The sequence below is a fragment of the Bacillus rossius genome, chromosome 6, assembly GCF_032445375.1.
Source record: "Bacillus rossius redtenbacheri isolate Brsri chromosome 6, Brsri_v3, whole genome shotgun sequence".
NCBI lineage: Eukaryota > Metazoa > Arthropoda > Insecta > Phasmatodea > Bacillidae > Bacillus > Bacillus rossius.
The window spans coordinates 83,066,769-83,084,072 of NC_086334.1; the positions used below are offsets into that span (position 1 = coordinate 83,066,769).

The following is a 17,304-nucleotide window of genomic DNA, read 5'->3' on the forward strand; positions in this document are numbered from 1 at the left end:
AGCTGTCGCTCATCTTGCCTTCACAACAATACGTTCAAGAAGCAGTCTATAACTTTCTATGGTCTAAGGATATTCCAATCTCGTTGATTCCAATCTATGTTAACATTTATTTATATATACTCGAATGTTTTCTACAATAATTTTATTGAATTATATTTCAACAAATCTAACTCATAATATTATTCGGTAAAATGTTTTCGATATATGTCTTAGTATTTTAGTGCAATGGCTTCTGTTGTATGGAAATATTGTTTGGTTTCATGAAACCTACCAATACTAGTTTTTAACAATTGACAGGTTTTTATTTTTTATACTGTCACAATAAAAGTATAGTTTAATTATATTTTATTAAATGTTCAAACAGAAGAAGTTAATAACGTTTGGTAAAATATGTGCAAAGTTGGGAAGTGTCCCGCAGAACCCTAGTATAGATGAGATTACTTCTAAGGATACGAACTTCACAACAGGGTTTGGGACATTCGGTAAAGAACTCTCTAAGTCTGCTACAAAAAATGCCTGCGAAGATGAGCCTACGGAAACCGATTCAGAAAGTGCTAACATGGAAAGTATCATGGGTTTTGATGGATTCGGTAAAAAAGCTAAACAGTTTAACATTGAAGAAATGGTAGAAAGAGCTGCCAAAACCGCTAGAGAAAACAAAGCGACTGTAGAATCAGCAGTTCAAAAGTTGCAGCCATTGTCACTTGATAACTTAAACTCTGGGGATCCAGAGGATAATAGCAGTGATGATGATATCATAGGTCCACCAGTTCCTAAACAAATATTGGAACCGAAACAGAAAAATTTGAGAGAATCAGTTGAAGATGAAGTTGCAGCTGGTAATTCAGAAGATAGTGATGCAAGTGACGATGAAAAGCTACACAATAGAATACCAGCAAGTCATGAGATATCACTCCTACATGGCTCCAAAGCAGTGGTTGCTGTAGCAACAGACCCAGCTGGTGCACGTCTAGCCACTGGTTCTGTGGACTATGAGGTAAGGTTTTGGGATTTTGCAGGCATGGACGCCACGTTGCAAAGTTTCCGCACACTGCAGCCCTGCGAGAATCATCCAGTAAGAGCACTTCAGTACTCTACTACTGGTGATGTTATATTGGTAATTTCTGGGGCTGCACAAGCCAAAGTTCTGGATCGTGATGGTTTTGAAGTGGCAGAATGCGTGAAAGGTGACCAGTACATCACAGATATGGCGAGGACAAAAGGTCATGTTGCACCATTGAACAGTGGCTGCTGGCACCCGAGAGCGCGTAACGAGTTCCTCACGTGTTCGCAGGATAGCACGTGCCGTTTGTGGGACGTGGAGAAGCCGATGCATCACAAGGCCCTGATGAAGTGCAGGGCCCAGAATGGTTTAAAGACTGAACCGACTGCATGCAGCTACAGCAGGGATGGCAACCTGGTGGCTTGTGCTTGCGTGGATGGCTCGATACAGATGTGGGATCATCGCAAAATGTTTGTGAATACGGCCATGCTGTTGCGCAATGCACACAGCAGTGGCAATGACGCGTCTTGCCTGGCCTTCTCCTACGTGGGGTCCCTGATGGCGACACGAAGCTGTGATGACTCGCTCAAGCTTTGGGATCTGCGAGCGTTCAAGCAGCCGCTTCTCGTCGCTAATAACCTTTTCTCTCGTTACACTGCTACTGACTGCATGTTCAGCCCGGATGACTCAATGGTGCTGACAGGAGTGTCTGTGAAGAAGGGTGAAACAGATGGCAGGATCATATTTTATGATACCAAAACTTTTGACGTCGTGGATGAATTCACGGTTTGTGATTCTCACGTGATAAAAACGCAATGGCACCCGAAGTTGAACCAGATATTCGTGGGTTGCGGGAACGGCATGGTGAAGGTGTACTATGACAACGCACGCAGCCTGCGTGGGGCCAAGCTGTGCGTGGTGAAGACGCGGAGAAAGGTGAAGCAGGTGGAGGTGGTAGCCGGCCAGCAGATCCTCACCCCGCATGCGCTGCCCATGTTCCGTCAGGAGAAGCCCAAGTCTGTGCGCAAGCAGCTGGAGCGGGACCGGCAGGACCCCATCAAGTCTCGCCGACCAGACCTGCCCATCTCCTCGGGTCAAGGGGGCCGCGTGGCCTCTTCAGGCGGGACGCTTAGTTCGTACGTGATTCGAAACCTGGGGCTGAGCAAGCGGGTTGAAGATGACCAGGACCCCCGCGAAGCCATCCTGAAGTATGCCAAAGAGGCTGTGGAAAACCCCTACTGGATATCTCCGGCATACTCCAGGACACAGCCGGAGCCTATATTCCACAACTCTGCGGATGAAGAAGATGACGATGATGCCCGACAGCCGAGCGCTAAGAAGCCCAAAGTGTGAAGGCTCATTTACAAAGTGGGTTACGCCAGATGTTCTGGCAGCAATTTGCCAAAGGTTTGGTTTATTATTTTTAAATTTTCACTATTTTTGGCTTGCGGGTTGGGAAAAAGTTACGTATCATGATTCCAAGTTCATCCCGTGATCCTGATGTCATGATTCTGTACGTTTTGGTACTGTGGTACATGATGCTTGCTGTTTTAATTTAGTACATCGAAAGATCCTGCACATAACAAAAACTTGTTATATAAAAATAAATTATAAAGTTATGTTGAATAAAAAGGAAAATATATTTTGTATTCAACTTACGATCATTACCTATTCATTGTTTTTATTTGCAGAAACTTTCAACATCAATATTTACATGATCATGCCATCAAAATCAAGGATTAAACTTGTATATGAGATACAGATTAATTACCCTATTTTTAACATAAATTGTAAATTTTAATATAGTCTAGGAGAGGGGTGTGTTTATAATATAGCTTAAAAATATATTTACAAAAATTTTCTTACATCCTATATATTTGATAGTTTTTATGTAAGATGGCATTACAGTTTTTCAACTCGTTTACATATTATTTACAGTTTTAATGGTTGTTTATGTTAATGCTATAAATTGGGATAGGCTATATTAAAAAAAATATTGAATCATACTTAGAGAGGTTGTTGTGATACATCAAGTAGTTTGGTCAATTATTAACCATTTTTACAAGTAGTAAGGTTATGTTAGGTACATTTAACAAAGTGTTAAATTGTTAGTGATGTTACTTGCATTAAAGATACCAGTACTATAAAAACACCTGAATGATTACTTAGGTAAAGTTAGTTACATTAAGAGTAAACTATGAAATAGTTGGAATGGTTGCTTAGGTTAGATGCAATATAAATACTACTATAAAATATTAAGGATGGTTTCCTGGGTTCAGTTAGGTACATTTTAAATTAATCAACAGTTCAGTTATTTTACAATATTTTTTAAATCACTTTCATTACCTAACCAACCATCCACACTATTTTAATTTAGCTAACCTAACATAACCAACATCCACATTGTTTTAAAATATTTTTAATATAGCTGATTCAACACAACCAACCATTCTATCCATTTCACATAATTTTTGATTTGTAAACCTAACCTAAACTGTCTTAAAGCAGTAAATTTGGAAGTATCACAATACCCTCTTAGAAAATGAATCAAAATTTATTACGTCAGGAAGTGAATATAAAAATATCATAGTGGGATTTTATTCTTCTTGTATGCAAAAGACTTGAATCTGTGGTATTACCTTTAATTCTAGCTTTTTAGTTTTTTCAGAATGAGGTAAATATTTACTTGGGCGGTATTTCCGAAAAAAAAATGTTAAAAATCCGAAAATACCTTTATATAATGCTCTTCAACTTCCTCTTTTCACTAAAAGCGGCGGAGATTAGAAATTCCAAATACTTTAGGAGATATCGAATTTTTAAATTTCTTCATATGTAGTTGAGCGGTATTTGCGAAAAAAAATGTTAACAATCCGAAAATACCTTTATTATATGCTCTTCAACTTCCTCTTTTCATTAAAAGCGACGGAGATTAGAAATTCCAAATACTTTAGGAGATATCGAATTTTTAAATTTCAGCACAAAACCAGCGCATTCCTGTGGCGTGCGTGACTGCACCATTGTTTCTTGTTTACGTACGAGTATTTTTTTTTTATTGGATAATGTCGTCACGTGATTGTTCGTGATAGGCCAGAATTCAAATGAACTAATACGTGATTATTTAGTTCAATTATTGTTTAAAACGGTGTTTAATTACCGCCTCCAACTTAGGTGAGTTTTTAACGTTTCTAATTTTAAAGTCTTATTTGTTATTTTGATATTGTTGCGCAAGTAATAAGTAACAAAAAAATTTACGTCAGTTGTTACTGTACATCCTTTGTTACGGGTTTGTTATGTAAGGTCAGTTACATTATAAATAATTTAAAACTAAGGAATAATTAAAATTAATTCACATTATTTTTAATATCACCTTAGTTTGAAAGTATTTATAATGTAACTGACCTGACCTAATCGACCATTTTAGTTTACTGTTCACCCTTTGTCCGGGTTTGTTTGGTCAGGTCAGTTACATTATAAATATTTTAAAACTAAACAGCCATTAAAATTAATTCACAAAATAATTTTTAATGTCGGCTTAGTTTGAAAGTATTAATAATGTAACTGACCTGACCTAATCAACCATTTTATTAATTACGCATTCACGATTCACGTATTCACGTCTCACGAACACACGGCAAAATAACAAAAATGGCGCCGCTCGAATGGTTCCACAGGTCTTGTATTGCAAAATTAAAAAATTGGATATCTCCTAAAGTATTTGGAATTTCTTATCTCCGCCGCTTTTAATGAAAAGAGGAAGTTGAAGAGCATATCATAAAGGTATTTTCGGATTTGTAACATTTTTTTTTGCAAATACCGCTCAAGTACATATGATGAAATTTAAAAATTCGATATCTCCTAACGTATTTGGAATTTCTTACCTCCGCCACTTTTAATGAAAAGAGGAAGTTGAAGAGCATAAAATAAAGGTATTTTCGGATTTTTAACATTTTTTTTTTCGGAAATACCGCCCAAGTAAATATTTACCCAGAATGATAAGAAAAAATGTAATGAATTAAATATAAATTAAATATTGTAACGCAATGAAATAATAATAATTTTAAAAAAATTGTGCATCCAAACAACAGCATCAACCCTGGACAGGGATTTTTTTTCAGTAGTATGTGGCACGAAGTGCCTTTATGTTATGTGCAATAGCTCATAACCTGATGTACCTATAAAAGGAATTATGTATCATGTGTAATATTCCTTTTATATGTCAGGTTACATGCTAATGCACGTAATGACAATTCAATTTATACGTCAGGTTATGTGCTACTGCATGTAACAAATCAGCGCTTCGCGCCTCCATACTGCTAAAAATAATCCCTATCACAGGTTGACGCTTGTTGTAAAAAAGGAAATCATGTAATTTTTTTAAGGATTTTATATACGTTGCATTGCGTTACAATAACCAAATCAAAAAAATTGGTTGTCTGTAAAGTCGGTTTACGGACGATAGTATAACGTGACGTCATAACAAAACATTAATGAAATGATTGATCCAGAAGAAAAGGCAATATCATATTCGGCCAGAGACTGAGCCGTAATAGGTTTTTGCAACCAAACCATTTAGGCATTAAAAATATTATATTCTTTGAGGAAGAATTTTTTTTTTTTAATTTTTCTATCTTTTGTATGATAAAATCTACCTCTGCATACTTTTATTAATAAAATTGAATCATTTTTATTGACTTATCACTATTTTGTATGGATACAAAGGAGTGAAATTAAATGTACAATTTAATTAATAAATTTACTTTTATTTGCATTTATTATTCAAATATATTTATTACTTTTGAAATGTTACGTGCGCCGTATTTATTTTTACAAGTACAAAAAAAAAATTCGCACCTGCCAGGATTCGAACCGACAACCTTACATTTAGTAGATAGCGCCGCTGATCGCTCAGCCACGAGGCCATATTCACTTATAAATAGTTTCAGATGTTATATATACATGTATAAAAATTTTGTTCACGGTAAGGGAATAATATTATTTCGTTTTTATAACTCGATTTTATAACAAATACACATCCCAAATACACCAAACCTATTTATAATGTGTTACAATGTTTTTTAAAACATTGTGCAAAAGATCCCGGTTGTAATTTGAATTATTATGTGTAACTGTAAAACACCATTTTGGTTCAAAATGTATTTGAATATTCAACATTACTTTTAAATAACTGTACCGATTGTGCTGAAAATCGGTGGACAATCGTTAAATTACATAATATTAATAATTCAAACGACGAAAATATGATTGAAAAGTCAAATCGATGGTCGTTCCAATCGAGTGGAAGAGAGATGCCACGCATGCGTGCAATGAGCATGAAGAGAGATGCCACGCATGCGTACAATGAGTAAATAGGACACATCCGTAGTGGGACATCCATAGTGGGACACTTTTTCGTGCGTGCAGCCGGCGTTCATCGATTTATTAGACGTTGTCACGTCAAAATAAACAAGTTCTAATGTATGGAAAACCACAGGATCTGCAATGCAATTAGACACAACATGGCGACAGCCGCTTCACTGCAGGGGCTATGTAATGTGACCTACTAACTTTAATTTCTAAGAAACCAGTAGGAATTAAGAAACTTTGTTTTCAGGGTAAATAGAGGTAGGCCTAACCTACGTCTTAAGTGTTTGAAAAAGGTATTTTCCGAATTTTATTTTATTTACTGAAAAGCTGCTACGCAAGAAAAAAAACTTTTTTTTTGTTTTTATTTGGGTGTGCCCTCTCTTAGATAATTACAGTGAATTTGATTAGTTGTGAAGAACTGAAAATCTCAAGAATCCATGGAGAGGTTAGTATAGAATAGAAAGTTACATGCACATCTTTCAAGATAAATATGCAGTGTCACATTGAAGTGCTACCTAATCTTAGTGGCCAGTGTGTGCTCATTAATTGTTGGTAATTTTGAGATAGAAATAGGCTCTAGTGAACAAGGTCATTATTGCATTGTTGAAAGAATGACCAAATACTAATAGACTAATTAACAAAATCACTTATGAGTTTCTTTTGTATGACTGCATTTTATGTCCATAAGTATGCTGATGTAAAGCTGTACTGTCGAAAACCCCTTCATGTGGTTCTATTATTATGGTATTCATATAATAAATATTGTTAGTTAGTACTTATTTCCAATTATATTATATTTGTAGTGTAAATTTTTTTAAAGTTTTCAAATATATTATTTCAAATTACTTCAGGCCTACTGGAAAGTTCACTAAATAATTTTATAATTCTACTAAAACATTTTCACATGTGTATATTGGTGAATTAATTTTTAATTTTCTGTTTTTTTGAAGTTCTACTTCTTTAGGCGCGTTATAAGAAAATGATGAGAGTGAAATTTTAAGATGCGCGTGCATCACTGTAACACAAAATTAACAGGTTGAAGCTGCCCGCTAAAACGCTCATTAAGTCTCGAAAAAAAACCTGCCAACAAAATAGAAATAAAACCTCTATTAGTCGCGCTTGTTGGCCTGCTGTCGCCTCTGATCTGTTTTCATATTTATAATATTTATCCACATGTTTCTAGTTTCTACATTCACAACACGTGTTTTAGTTTCATACATGTGCAAATTATATATGTGCCAATAAATTATATTCAGTAGTGATTTAAATTGAATATTTTGATTAATATTATTTACTATTCGGTTAACTATCCGTATGTATTATTTATTGATATAGGCCTAAATTAAAATAATATTATTTAATATAATTAATACTAAATATTATTAAATTATTAATGTTAAATATTTATTATTGGTTATTTAATTTTTACAAAATAAAGAAATAAATTTAATAAAATATTTAATAAAAAATTTGTTATATAAATTAAAATCGAACATCAAATTAAAATATTAATTGTTAATAATTATTATTAAATTGAATAAATAATAAATATTTATAGAAATAAATGAACAAATTTAATGAAAACTTTTTGATAAAAATGAAAAGTGAATTTTAAATTAAGAAAATAATAAATATTAAAAAAATTAATAAACTTAAATTAATTTTTTTAATTTATTATTAAATTAATTTATTTTCTTTTAAAATATTTAATAATCAATAATAAATATTTAAAATTAATAATCTTATAATATTTAGTACAAATTATGTCATATATATTTATTATTCTCTAAATTTTATTTATTTAATTTTTCAAATTTAAACCTAACTTTATTGATTGTGTTGACTATCTTTTACAGCCCTTTTATTATTTTATTGTATCTAATTATTTGCATGCAATTAAAAACTTCGCACGCGCGTACATAAGTACACACACCCATTTTTTAAATATCTATAGTCCTTAAAAACATTGTAGCCATTGTGTGGCCATGCAGTGGTTTATGTATATGATGAATTTTTAATGGTACATGTGGTGATGATTGTACGAATCAATTGCATGATCAGTAACTGTACAATTACACTCTCTAGTGTTACATTAGAGACTCTTTAGTTACTAATGCCATCCACTGTTAGAGGATTGACATCTTTTTGAATAAGTATTTAAAAATAATTTGATTTTCCTTAAATGTTTAGCTCTATACTTGATTATCATGTAGAATTTTTGTATTATAGTTTTTTTTTTTAAATATTCATAGATACAATATAAATGTTCTTGATCCCATTTTTCTCATCTCAAGCAAGTATCCTCGATATTTGCGAGGAAGTGTGGAGGTTTCATTGTCCTTCCACACTGTAATCATAGAACCTCAACATACCTAGCATACCATAATATACCAACATACTCAACATACCAGGAAATAGATCCATATTTCAGTACCTTTGCCCATTGGCGTAGCTGTGTTCATAAAGTTGGGGGGGGGACAAATAATGATTTTGATGTCATGTAAACCTATTCCCCTCCTACTAAGACGGGGGGTCCGGTGGTCCTCCCCCGGAAAATTTTGATTTTAAAAGTGCAAAATAGCGCTTTTTAAGCAGTTTTTGTATCTAACCACTGGATACATCGATGTTAAAATTATTATTGTTTTCTTAAGATAAAATTTGATTAGAGAAGAATTTACAAATAAAGTTGGGCAGAAGGCAGGGAGGGCACAAGCTCTCTTTTTTTTTTACTCGAATGGAATTAAATAGTATTATTTTACAATCATAATTATATTTTTATAAATTATTTTCCACAGCTAATTCATTTACGATATTTTCAATCTAAATTTAAAAAAACATGTACACTTGGAAACATTAAAAAAAATTTGTTTATAATTCATAAACTTTGCCTTTAAAGTAAAGTTTGTTTTTGAATGTTATAATTTCGATGCTGGACATATTTCTTGCACATGAACCTTTGATACATGGTACCCGATTTGCTTAAAATTGCTTAGATTATTGATTTATTCAAATAGCATAACAGAAATACGGAATAATATTGTAAAATAAAAATATCACTGTCTAGAAAGTTGGGGGGGACAGTCCCCTCCACCCAAAAAGTTCAGGGGGACAAGTCCCCCCTGTCCCCCCCGGTTCCTACGCCCCTCCCTGCCTTTGCCAACTGCGTAGGTATCTCGTTTATTTGTATCACTAAAAACTTTAGACAAAAAATATGTAAGTTGTTATTGTAGGATTTTGTACATTTTGTGAGAGTATTCCAGCAAACATCTTGTGGTAAAATCAGTACTTACCTTTCTATCAGTTTTGTTTGTTCTTGGAGGAAGCAAAATGTTAGGTTCTGAAGTATTTCATCACTTGCTTGATGTGTACTTCATTATCAGGTACTTATATATGTAATTTGCAAACAAATTGAGTTTTGACATGTTTTTATCATATTTAATATTTTTTATTTAGGTTATAGTTGGATGTGTTGTGAGGGTAAACTATCTCAGGTTGAATAAATAAAAAGTTTCCAGAATAAGAGTTACACATTACAAATAGGTAAAAACAGTGTTTTTATAAAATAAAATAAAAATTAACCAAAGAAAATTTTTAATAGTGTTTTATTTAATATTGAGTGAAGTAATAGTTATAAAAAACTGTGTAAGCAATTATTGTTTAAATATATTATTTAAAGAAAACATGGGTTTTCATACCCTGCAGTCAGCACAATAAGCATAGATAGATGAAATGCATGCTTGTTTCCGTCCCATTGTTAGCAACCTTATTCATTTGATGGGACAACTGCCAATCCATTTATTTAGGAAAAGTTCAAAAATCAAGGAGAAAATGAAGCAGCTATGTGGTTATGCTGATTTGTCTGCTTCATTTCCATTACTGGAACAGAATTAAAAAGGTGTAGGGGAAGGTCGGGTAGTATCGGACACCTAAGCTTTCTTTAGTATATCAAAAGTAGTTATGCATTAAAATAAAAATTGGGTTTCTATTAGAAATTATTAATATTGTATCTAATTATATCTTAGAGTACAAGAACCAAACTTCGAAATAAATATTAAGAAAATTGAATACATGTAGAAGTAAAGTATTTCAGCTTTTGAAACATGGAAGGTAATATCGGACAGTCATTTCTTACACAAATATTTTACTAGTAAAATTGAACAATTGCTGTCCATTCGTACCACAGATATCACAAATATAAAAAAGAACATTTCCCTCAAGACTAGCACAGTTTTCATGTGCCCACCCCTACATTCACTACACTGAATCCAGTCTTCATTAAAGTCTTCTCCACAAATGATGCAGAAAGTCTTCTCATTTTCACATTTAAAATTCAGCGCCTACTTGCTGTTTTCCCCCCTTTTTTTAACCTGTTTAGTACCTTTTGATGAATTCTTTGTTTTGTCTGTGGCTTGGTTCTGACGTTTTTGTTCAAGCATGGTTTTGTAAGGACTTGAAGCTAGAATTTGGCTTTGGTCTGTCCGTCGTTTCCTTTTATGCAACTTGGCAAGGGTTACACTTGGAAGCGGTGATAGTTTCTTTAAGATGGATAGTTCCATGGATGTTGAAATGTCCATGGGTGATAAAATTTCTTTGGATGTAGAAGGTTGGTTTTGAAATCTTTCACTACCTGGCGAGATTGTTAATGTTGAAGGGGGGTTTTGGAGATTAGATGATGAGGCCAGTTCATATGTTGATGATGATAAAAGGTTTTGGAGCACTGCACTCCCTGATGAAGCTGAAGATGGTAGTTCACATGTTGATGATGATGATGATGACTGGACCTTTAGGAGCACTGCAGTCGCTGTTGAACCTGGATATGGCTGTTCATATGTGGATGTTGATGATGACATGACCTTTTGGAGCACTGCACTTCCTGTTGAAGCTGAAGATGGTAGTTCACATGTGGATGGAGAAAGATGGCTCTGTAGCACTGAATTTTCCATTGTGGCACCTGGTGGCTGTTCAAGTGAGTTCTGTAGGCCTATTGTCAGACTAGCATTCAAAACAACTGTCTGTAGCGACTGTGTATGAAAATCGAAGTCAGAAAATGTTGCAATTTAATGGGTAGATTCCTGTGCAAGCAAAGGCAGACTTGGCGAGTTCCATTCTACATACTTTGGTCAAAGCTTGTCTCACGAGCCCAGCAACATCTTTCAAAGTTATTCTTAAATTTGGATATGCTCTCATCCACAACGAACATGCCTCATTGTATGCATTTTTAAATGGCTTCATGAATGTTCGGTCGAGAGGCTGCAGCTTGTGTGTAGTGTGTGGTGGAAGACTGAGCATATGAATGTTGTGTGTGCGAGCAAAAAGAATGATGTCTTAAGTCTTTGTGGCTGGCGTGACCATCAACAATCAATAGTACTGGATGCTCTTCGGTAGGGTTGACTCGCTCACCGAAGGCTTTTATCCATTTCAGGAAACCATCTTTAGTTATCCAACCACTGGGCTGGCCATCGAAAACACTACCTTCTGGGGCATCTTTAGTGAGATCCTGATCAATCCTCACCCGTGGAAACACAAACAAGGGAGGAATAAACTGATCACATGATGCATTGATGCTAAGAAGAACAGTCACATTTCGTCCTCTTTCTCCTGAAGTTAATTTTCCCACCTGTTTTTTCCCTTTCACTGTCATGAGCTTGAGATGATTTGTGTGCACTACTGATACGCCGGTCTCATCGGCATTGAAAATTTGCAAGGGTTTAAATGATTTTGCCTCCATCAGTTCTACTAGTTTGTCAAAGAACACATCAACCTGCTTCTTGGTAGAACCTGCAGCTCGATTCTAACTGGTAGACTCATCAGATCTCAAGCTCAATCTTGGGTGCCTTTTCATATAATCATAGTAAAAGTCTTTTCCAGCCATTATTTTCTCTGGGTTGAAACGATGTGGTAAATTTAAATGTTCTGCAAATTGAAATGCTAGTTTTAAGAATTCATTTTTTGTTAATGGCATTAGTTGCCTGTCTAGACTATTGAGATGATCATACAGAAGCTCTTCTTGCTCTTCGCTAAATGTATTTTGAAATAAACCTAAGGATGGTTTCAGTTTCATTTCTTCTCCTCTGGCAAGTAGTTTAATTCTGTCGCCTAATGTACTTTTTGGGACAGAAAACCACTCACTGGCTTCTCTGATGCTCATATGTCCACTGTTCACACCCTCAATTGCTGACTTCATATCACGTTCTGCCCACTTTCCTCGCATCTTCCCCATATTACCTGAGAAATAAACATGCATCGCTGAGAAAACCAGCCTTTCAATGACATTGTTTGATGCGATTCCTACAAGCGATAGTCGAAGGGGTGATATCCATCGGGGATTGATCCCAGATCATTATGGCAGATGGCGAACGGTCTGACCAATCGACTGCTCCCGCCTTGGTGTTTTCAATAACTGAAGTGCGAAACTAATAATATCATTCCATCAATTCCTATTTCCTTTAAGGTTGGAAGATTATATGAGCCTGTTATGATTTATTCTCTTGGGGCCTAAATGATAATTTAAAAATAAAAGCAACTAATGCAGTGCATACAAAAATTAATAAATTAAACTAATGCACAAGAAGTAATATGAGATGCAAATGTCTAAAAAATATTGCAATGCAATGCTACGACCACAATAACTTTATATTAATCTCACTGTCCGATACTAGCCGACAGAATAATGCCCATAGCAACATGTCTGGTACCAGCCGACGGTAATGTGTCCGATACTACCCGACGTACAAGTTTCCAGAAACATTGCACCATCAAGGTTAACAATTTGTAAGTAAAATAAAGCCTACTGTATATTGCACACAGATGTTTGAAGAATATCAAGAAACAATTAAAAATATTTTTACTTACCTGCATTGATTTTACATGTATCTAAACTTAACTTCGTACACAGAGTCTTATCACACATACAACAAAATACTCCGCTGTTACAGAGTGACACTGCTAACGGCCGCAACATGCTGACATCTAGCATCCTTCAACTCAAACTAACGACGCGTGACCAGCAGGTGTTGCCACCTATTGCGGAATGGCGCAACTGTGTGGTGTCCAATACTACTCGCCGTCCGGTACTACCCGACCTTCCCCTATACCTACCTTTGATAAAAAAAAGTAAAATTATGAAATATTTGATACTTAAAATGATTCAAATAAATTAACTGTTACAACATATTATGCAATAATAGCTGTGTTCACCATTATATTATATTATTATTATATTTTTGAAAACTTAGAATTTAGGTTTGCATCTATTTACAACTTCTACAAATAACATAACACAATCTCTACTACTCAATAATTTTTTTTATACCCACAGCTTTGATGATCTTTCTGTTCATTTAAAGCACATTTTCTTAATTTTGTTACTTTTTTTTTAACTGTAGGAATGTCTTGTGAGTGATAAAATACTTATTTATTTAAGTATTTGACTAGAGCAGTGCTTAATTTTTATAAACAATGTAGGTACTTATGTATCTGTTGGGTAATGTGTGAATGTGACGTATGCAGGTGTGTAGTTGTGTCAAATGCAGACTGTTATTGAGTTAACTATAAACCATGTAAATATGCATCAGGTGCAAATTAGATTTTCTTGGATTGAGAATAAAACATTTTGATGTAAAACACCTACCCAATTTTCATTGTTATTTCTTCCACAATAGTCTCCTTAGAAATGCATGCAGTGACACCATTGGTTTTTCTACACTTATAAGTACTGTATAAATATACTTCCTGAATGTTTCCATGATAAAAATACACTATTTTCAAGCCAACTACTAAAAAAAAATTTTTTTTTGTCTGGTGGGCTGTTTTAGAATTAGGGAATTAATTTATGAACCTGGAAGAAAATAATAATTCTAAAGTATCATAAGTACCTGAAAATAAGTTGACTCTAATATATTGCAATCACAAACTTTTAAATTGTGAGTCTGGAATAAATACATTTACATACAGCATAAATCACGAGTAAAATACATAACACTTAAAAAAATGTTAAGGAGAAAATATATTTATAAAGGTAAGTATCATAATGAGCCTACCGTAAATATGTCAGCTTATTGCAATGGCAAAAATTTTTTTTTAAATTCCAATTTATTTCATTTGAGTTTGCAAAAATATGATTGCAGAGTTTGTTAATGATGCTGAAAAGCCCACATTAGTTATTGTCTGTGTCTGCGATGTTGCTACTACTGCTAACACCACTGTAATAATCCTGCCAACACTGATCGTAGACAGTTCATTCACGCCTAGTGGCTAGCTGGAGAATTAAGGAGTTAAAATTAAAAAGTTATTAAGTGCCATAAACCTAATTGCTAGGAAGTTGTGGCTATCAAAATTGTTAAAAATTTTAAAACCTTCAAAGTTCTGTAACTGTTTCAATCTTGTGGTATCACTATCAAACTTAGTAAAGTTAATATTATAGGTTTTCTCTTAGTTTCTGGAGAATTATCTTTGACTGCAACAACCAAAATATTATCACATATGAAAATATAAAATTCAAAACAAATTTATTATGTTTGTATTTATAGATCTCTAGCAATATGTTATTTGAATACCAAAATTAAGTCCTATAAATCCTGTTTGAAGTTTAAATGGTTTACTCACAGCAACAGTAATAGTGTGTGTATTTTTTGCTGTAAACACATCTGCGAAAATATGTGTATTTGTTAATATTATAAATAATGATATCCCACTTAGCACCAAACTCTTTATTCAAACACATCCTCCACACTACTTCCTCTCTCACTCACTTGTTGTCAGGATTGCCAACTCTCACACCCTCTCCCAATCCTGCACATCTACGACACCTAGCTCTTTTCTGAATTTCACAAACTTTTGTTTCATTAGACTTTTTGTCAACACATCTGCCACCTGTTCATCTGATTTTACATACATTAACTTCACATTACCATTCTGAACTTCCTCACGTATAAAATGGTACCTGATGTCTATGTGCCTACTTCTTCTGGTCTCACATGTACTTGCCATCTTTATGGCAGATTGACTGTCATCAAATAGGACAACCGGGGTACACCTTTCAGTCACTATTTCCTGGAGTAACTGAAAAATGTACTTGCACTCCTTAATACACTCAGACATTGCTACATACTCAGCCTCACTACTGCTTGTACTTACAATACCTTGCTTCTTTGACCTCCACACTATGCACTTGTTGTGGAAGAAAACGGTATACCCAGTAACACTTACGATCAGAGATGTCATTACCATAATCTGAATCAACATATGCACTGATCTGACCATTAACCTCATCTGACTTCAAGAATACCAGCCCAAAATGTCGTGTACCAGACAAGTATCTCAGTATGTTTTTCAAGTGCTTCCAAATAGTATAATCAAATGTGTTTTGAAACCTTGAAAAGTACACAACAGCAAAGCTAATATCTGGTCTAGTGCCCAACATAATATACATCAAGCAACCTAACAGTTCTTTATATGGGGCCTCACACACCTGACTTACACTTGATGTACTAAGATTCAACTTAGGCTCCATGGGCACTGAACATGGCTTACAATCCTTCATATTAAACCTGTCAAGCACTTTCTCAATCAGACTGCCCTGGCTTAAGACAAAACCCCCTTTAATCCTGTCAATCTGGATACCCAAGAAAACAATGTGATTATTATCATGAAATTCTTTCAACTTAAACCTACTCTTCAATTTTGAGACAATGTTAAACACAACCTCTTCATCCTTATACACAATCAATATATCATCAACATAGATCAGTAAGTATGCACTCTCACTCAAATAGAGACATGAGTCAACACTTGAACGTTTGAACCCAAGAGATGAGAGTGCATCATTTAATGTTGCATTCCAGCATTTGGGTGCTTCCCTCAAACCATACAAAGCCTTAGATAATTTACATACAACTACATGCTCTTCCTTTGACTCTAATACACCTGAAACACCGAAACTACTAACACCTTTGGGAACATGCATATACACTGGTTCTTTCAATGTCCCATTGAGGAATGCTGACTTCACATCCAATTGTTTAATAATCAGGTCCTTTTCCACAGCAACTGCCAATAGAACTCGTATGGTGGACATTCGAGCAACAGGAGCATAAAGATCTTCAGTAGCCTCTTGAAAACATCCTCTGGCAACTAATCGCGCTTTCTGCTCCACTTTTCCATCTACAGTCTTCTCAGTGAAGACCCACTTGCTGTCTATAATATTCATCCCCTCTGGCACAGGAACAAGTTCCCAAGTTTTATTTTCATTTAGAGCTTCAATTTCTTCCTTTATTGCCTTCTCCCACCCATTTTCCATCGCTTCTTCAAAAGTCTTGGGGTTTGAAGATGAGGGGTATTGCCCAACAGTTAGTGCTTCTATCTGATGGAGTTCATAGTCCATAAGTTTCTTAGGTACTTGAGTTTGTCGTTTAGATCTTATGTCCGTCACCAGTTCACTATCTATGGTCTCTTGTTCATTCCCATCCTTGTTTCCCTCAGGTATTTCAAAGCCAATAAATGGATCCTCATCTTCAGATCGTAGTTCATCAATTTCAGGAGACATCTCTTGGTTAGCGGCCATGTCCTCACTCTCGACTGTAATCTTACCAGCACTACTTCTAGTATCTGTAGGTTGAGTAAATTTTTCTTCACATATGACATTTCTTGACACTGTTATCTTTCTTGTCACAGGATCATATAGTCTGTAATTGGTTGATTCTCCATCATATCCAACAAAGATCATTTTCTTGCTTTTTGCTGCCAATTTATCCCTACATTGTGATGGTACCAATACGTATGCCTGACTTCCAAAAATTCGAGCATGTTTTAGTGAGGGCCTTTTCCCTGTCCATTTCTCATATGGTGTTTCAGAGGAGCCCGAGGTTGGTGTTCGATTCAAGAGATAAACAGCTGTGTTTACTGCCTCGGCCCATAGGTACTGAGCCACATTCCTGGAG

The 17,304-nt window shown here is 34.8% G+C and overlaps 1 protein-coding gene across 1 annotated transcript; it reads left to right on the top strand.

Annotated features, from left to right (window-relative positions):
- Positions 1-458: 458 nt before the first annotated feature.
- LOC134533580 (gastrulation defective protein 1 homolog) lies at positions 459-13,669 on the top strand. Its single transcript, XM_063371106.1, has 2 exons — positions 459-2,371; positions 13,303-13,669. Exon 1 carries the CDS (start codon positions 560-562, stop codon positions 2,354-2,356), a length of 1,797 nt encoding a protein of 598 aa, XP_063227176.1. The 5' UTR covers positions 459-559; the 3' UTR covers positions 2,357-2,371; positions 13,303-13,669.
- The last annotated feature ends 3,635 nt before the right edge of the window (positions 13,670-17,304 follow it).

What these genes read in the sequence shown, in the direction of transcription:
- LOC134533580 (XM_063371106.1), top strand. Translation starts at nt 560, where the DNA reads ATGGAAAGTATCATGGGTTTTGATGGATTCGGTAAAAAAGCTAAACAG.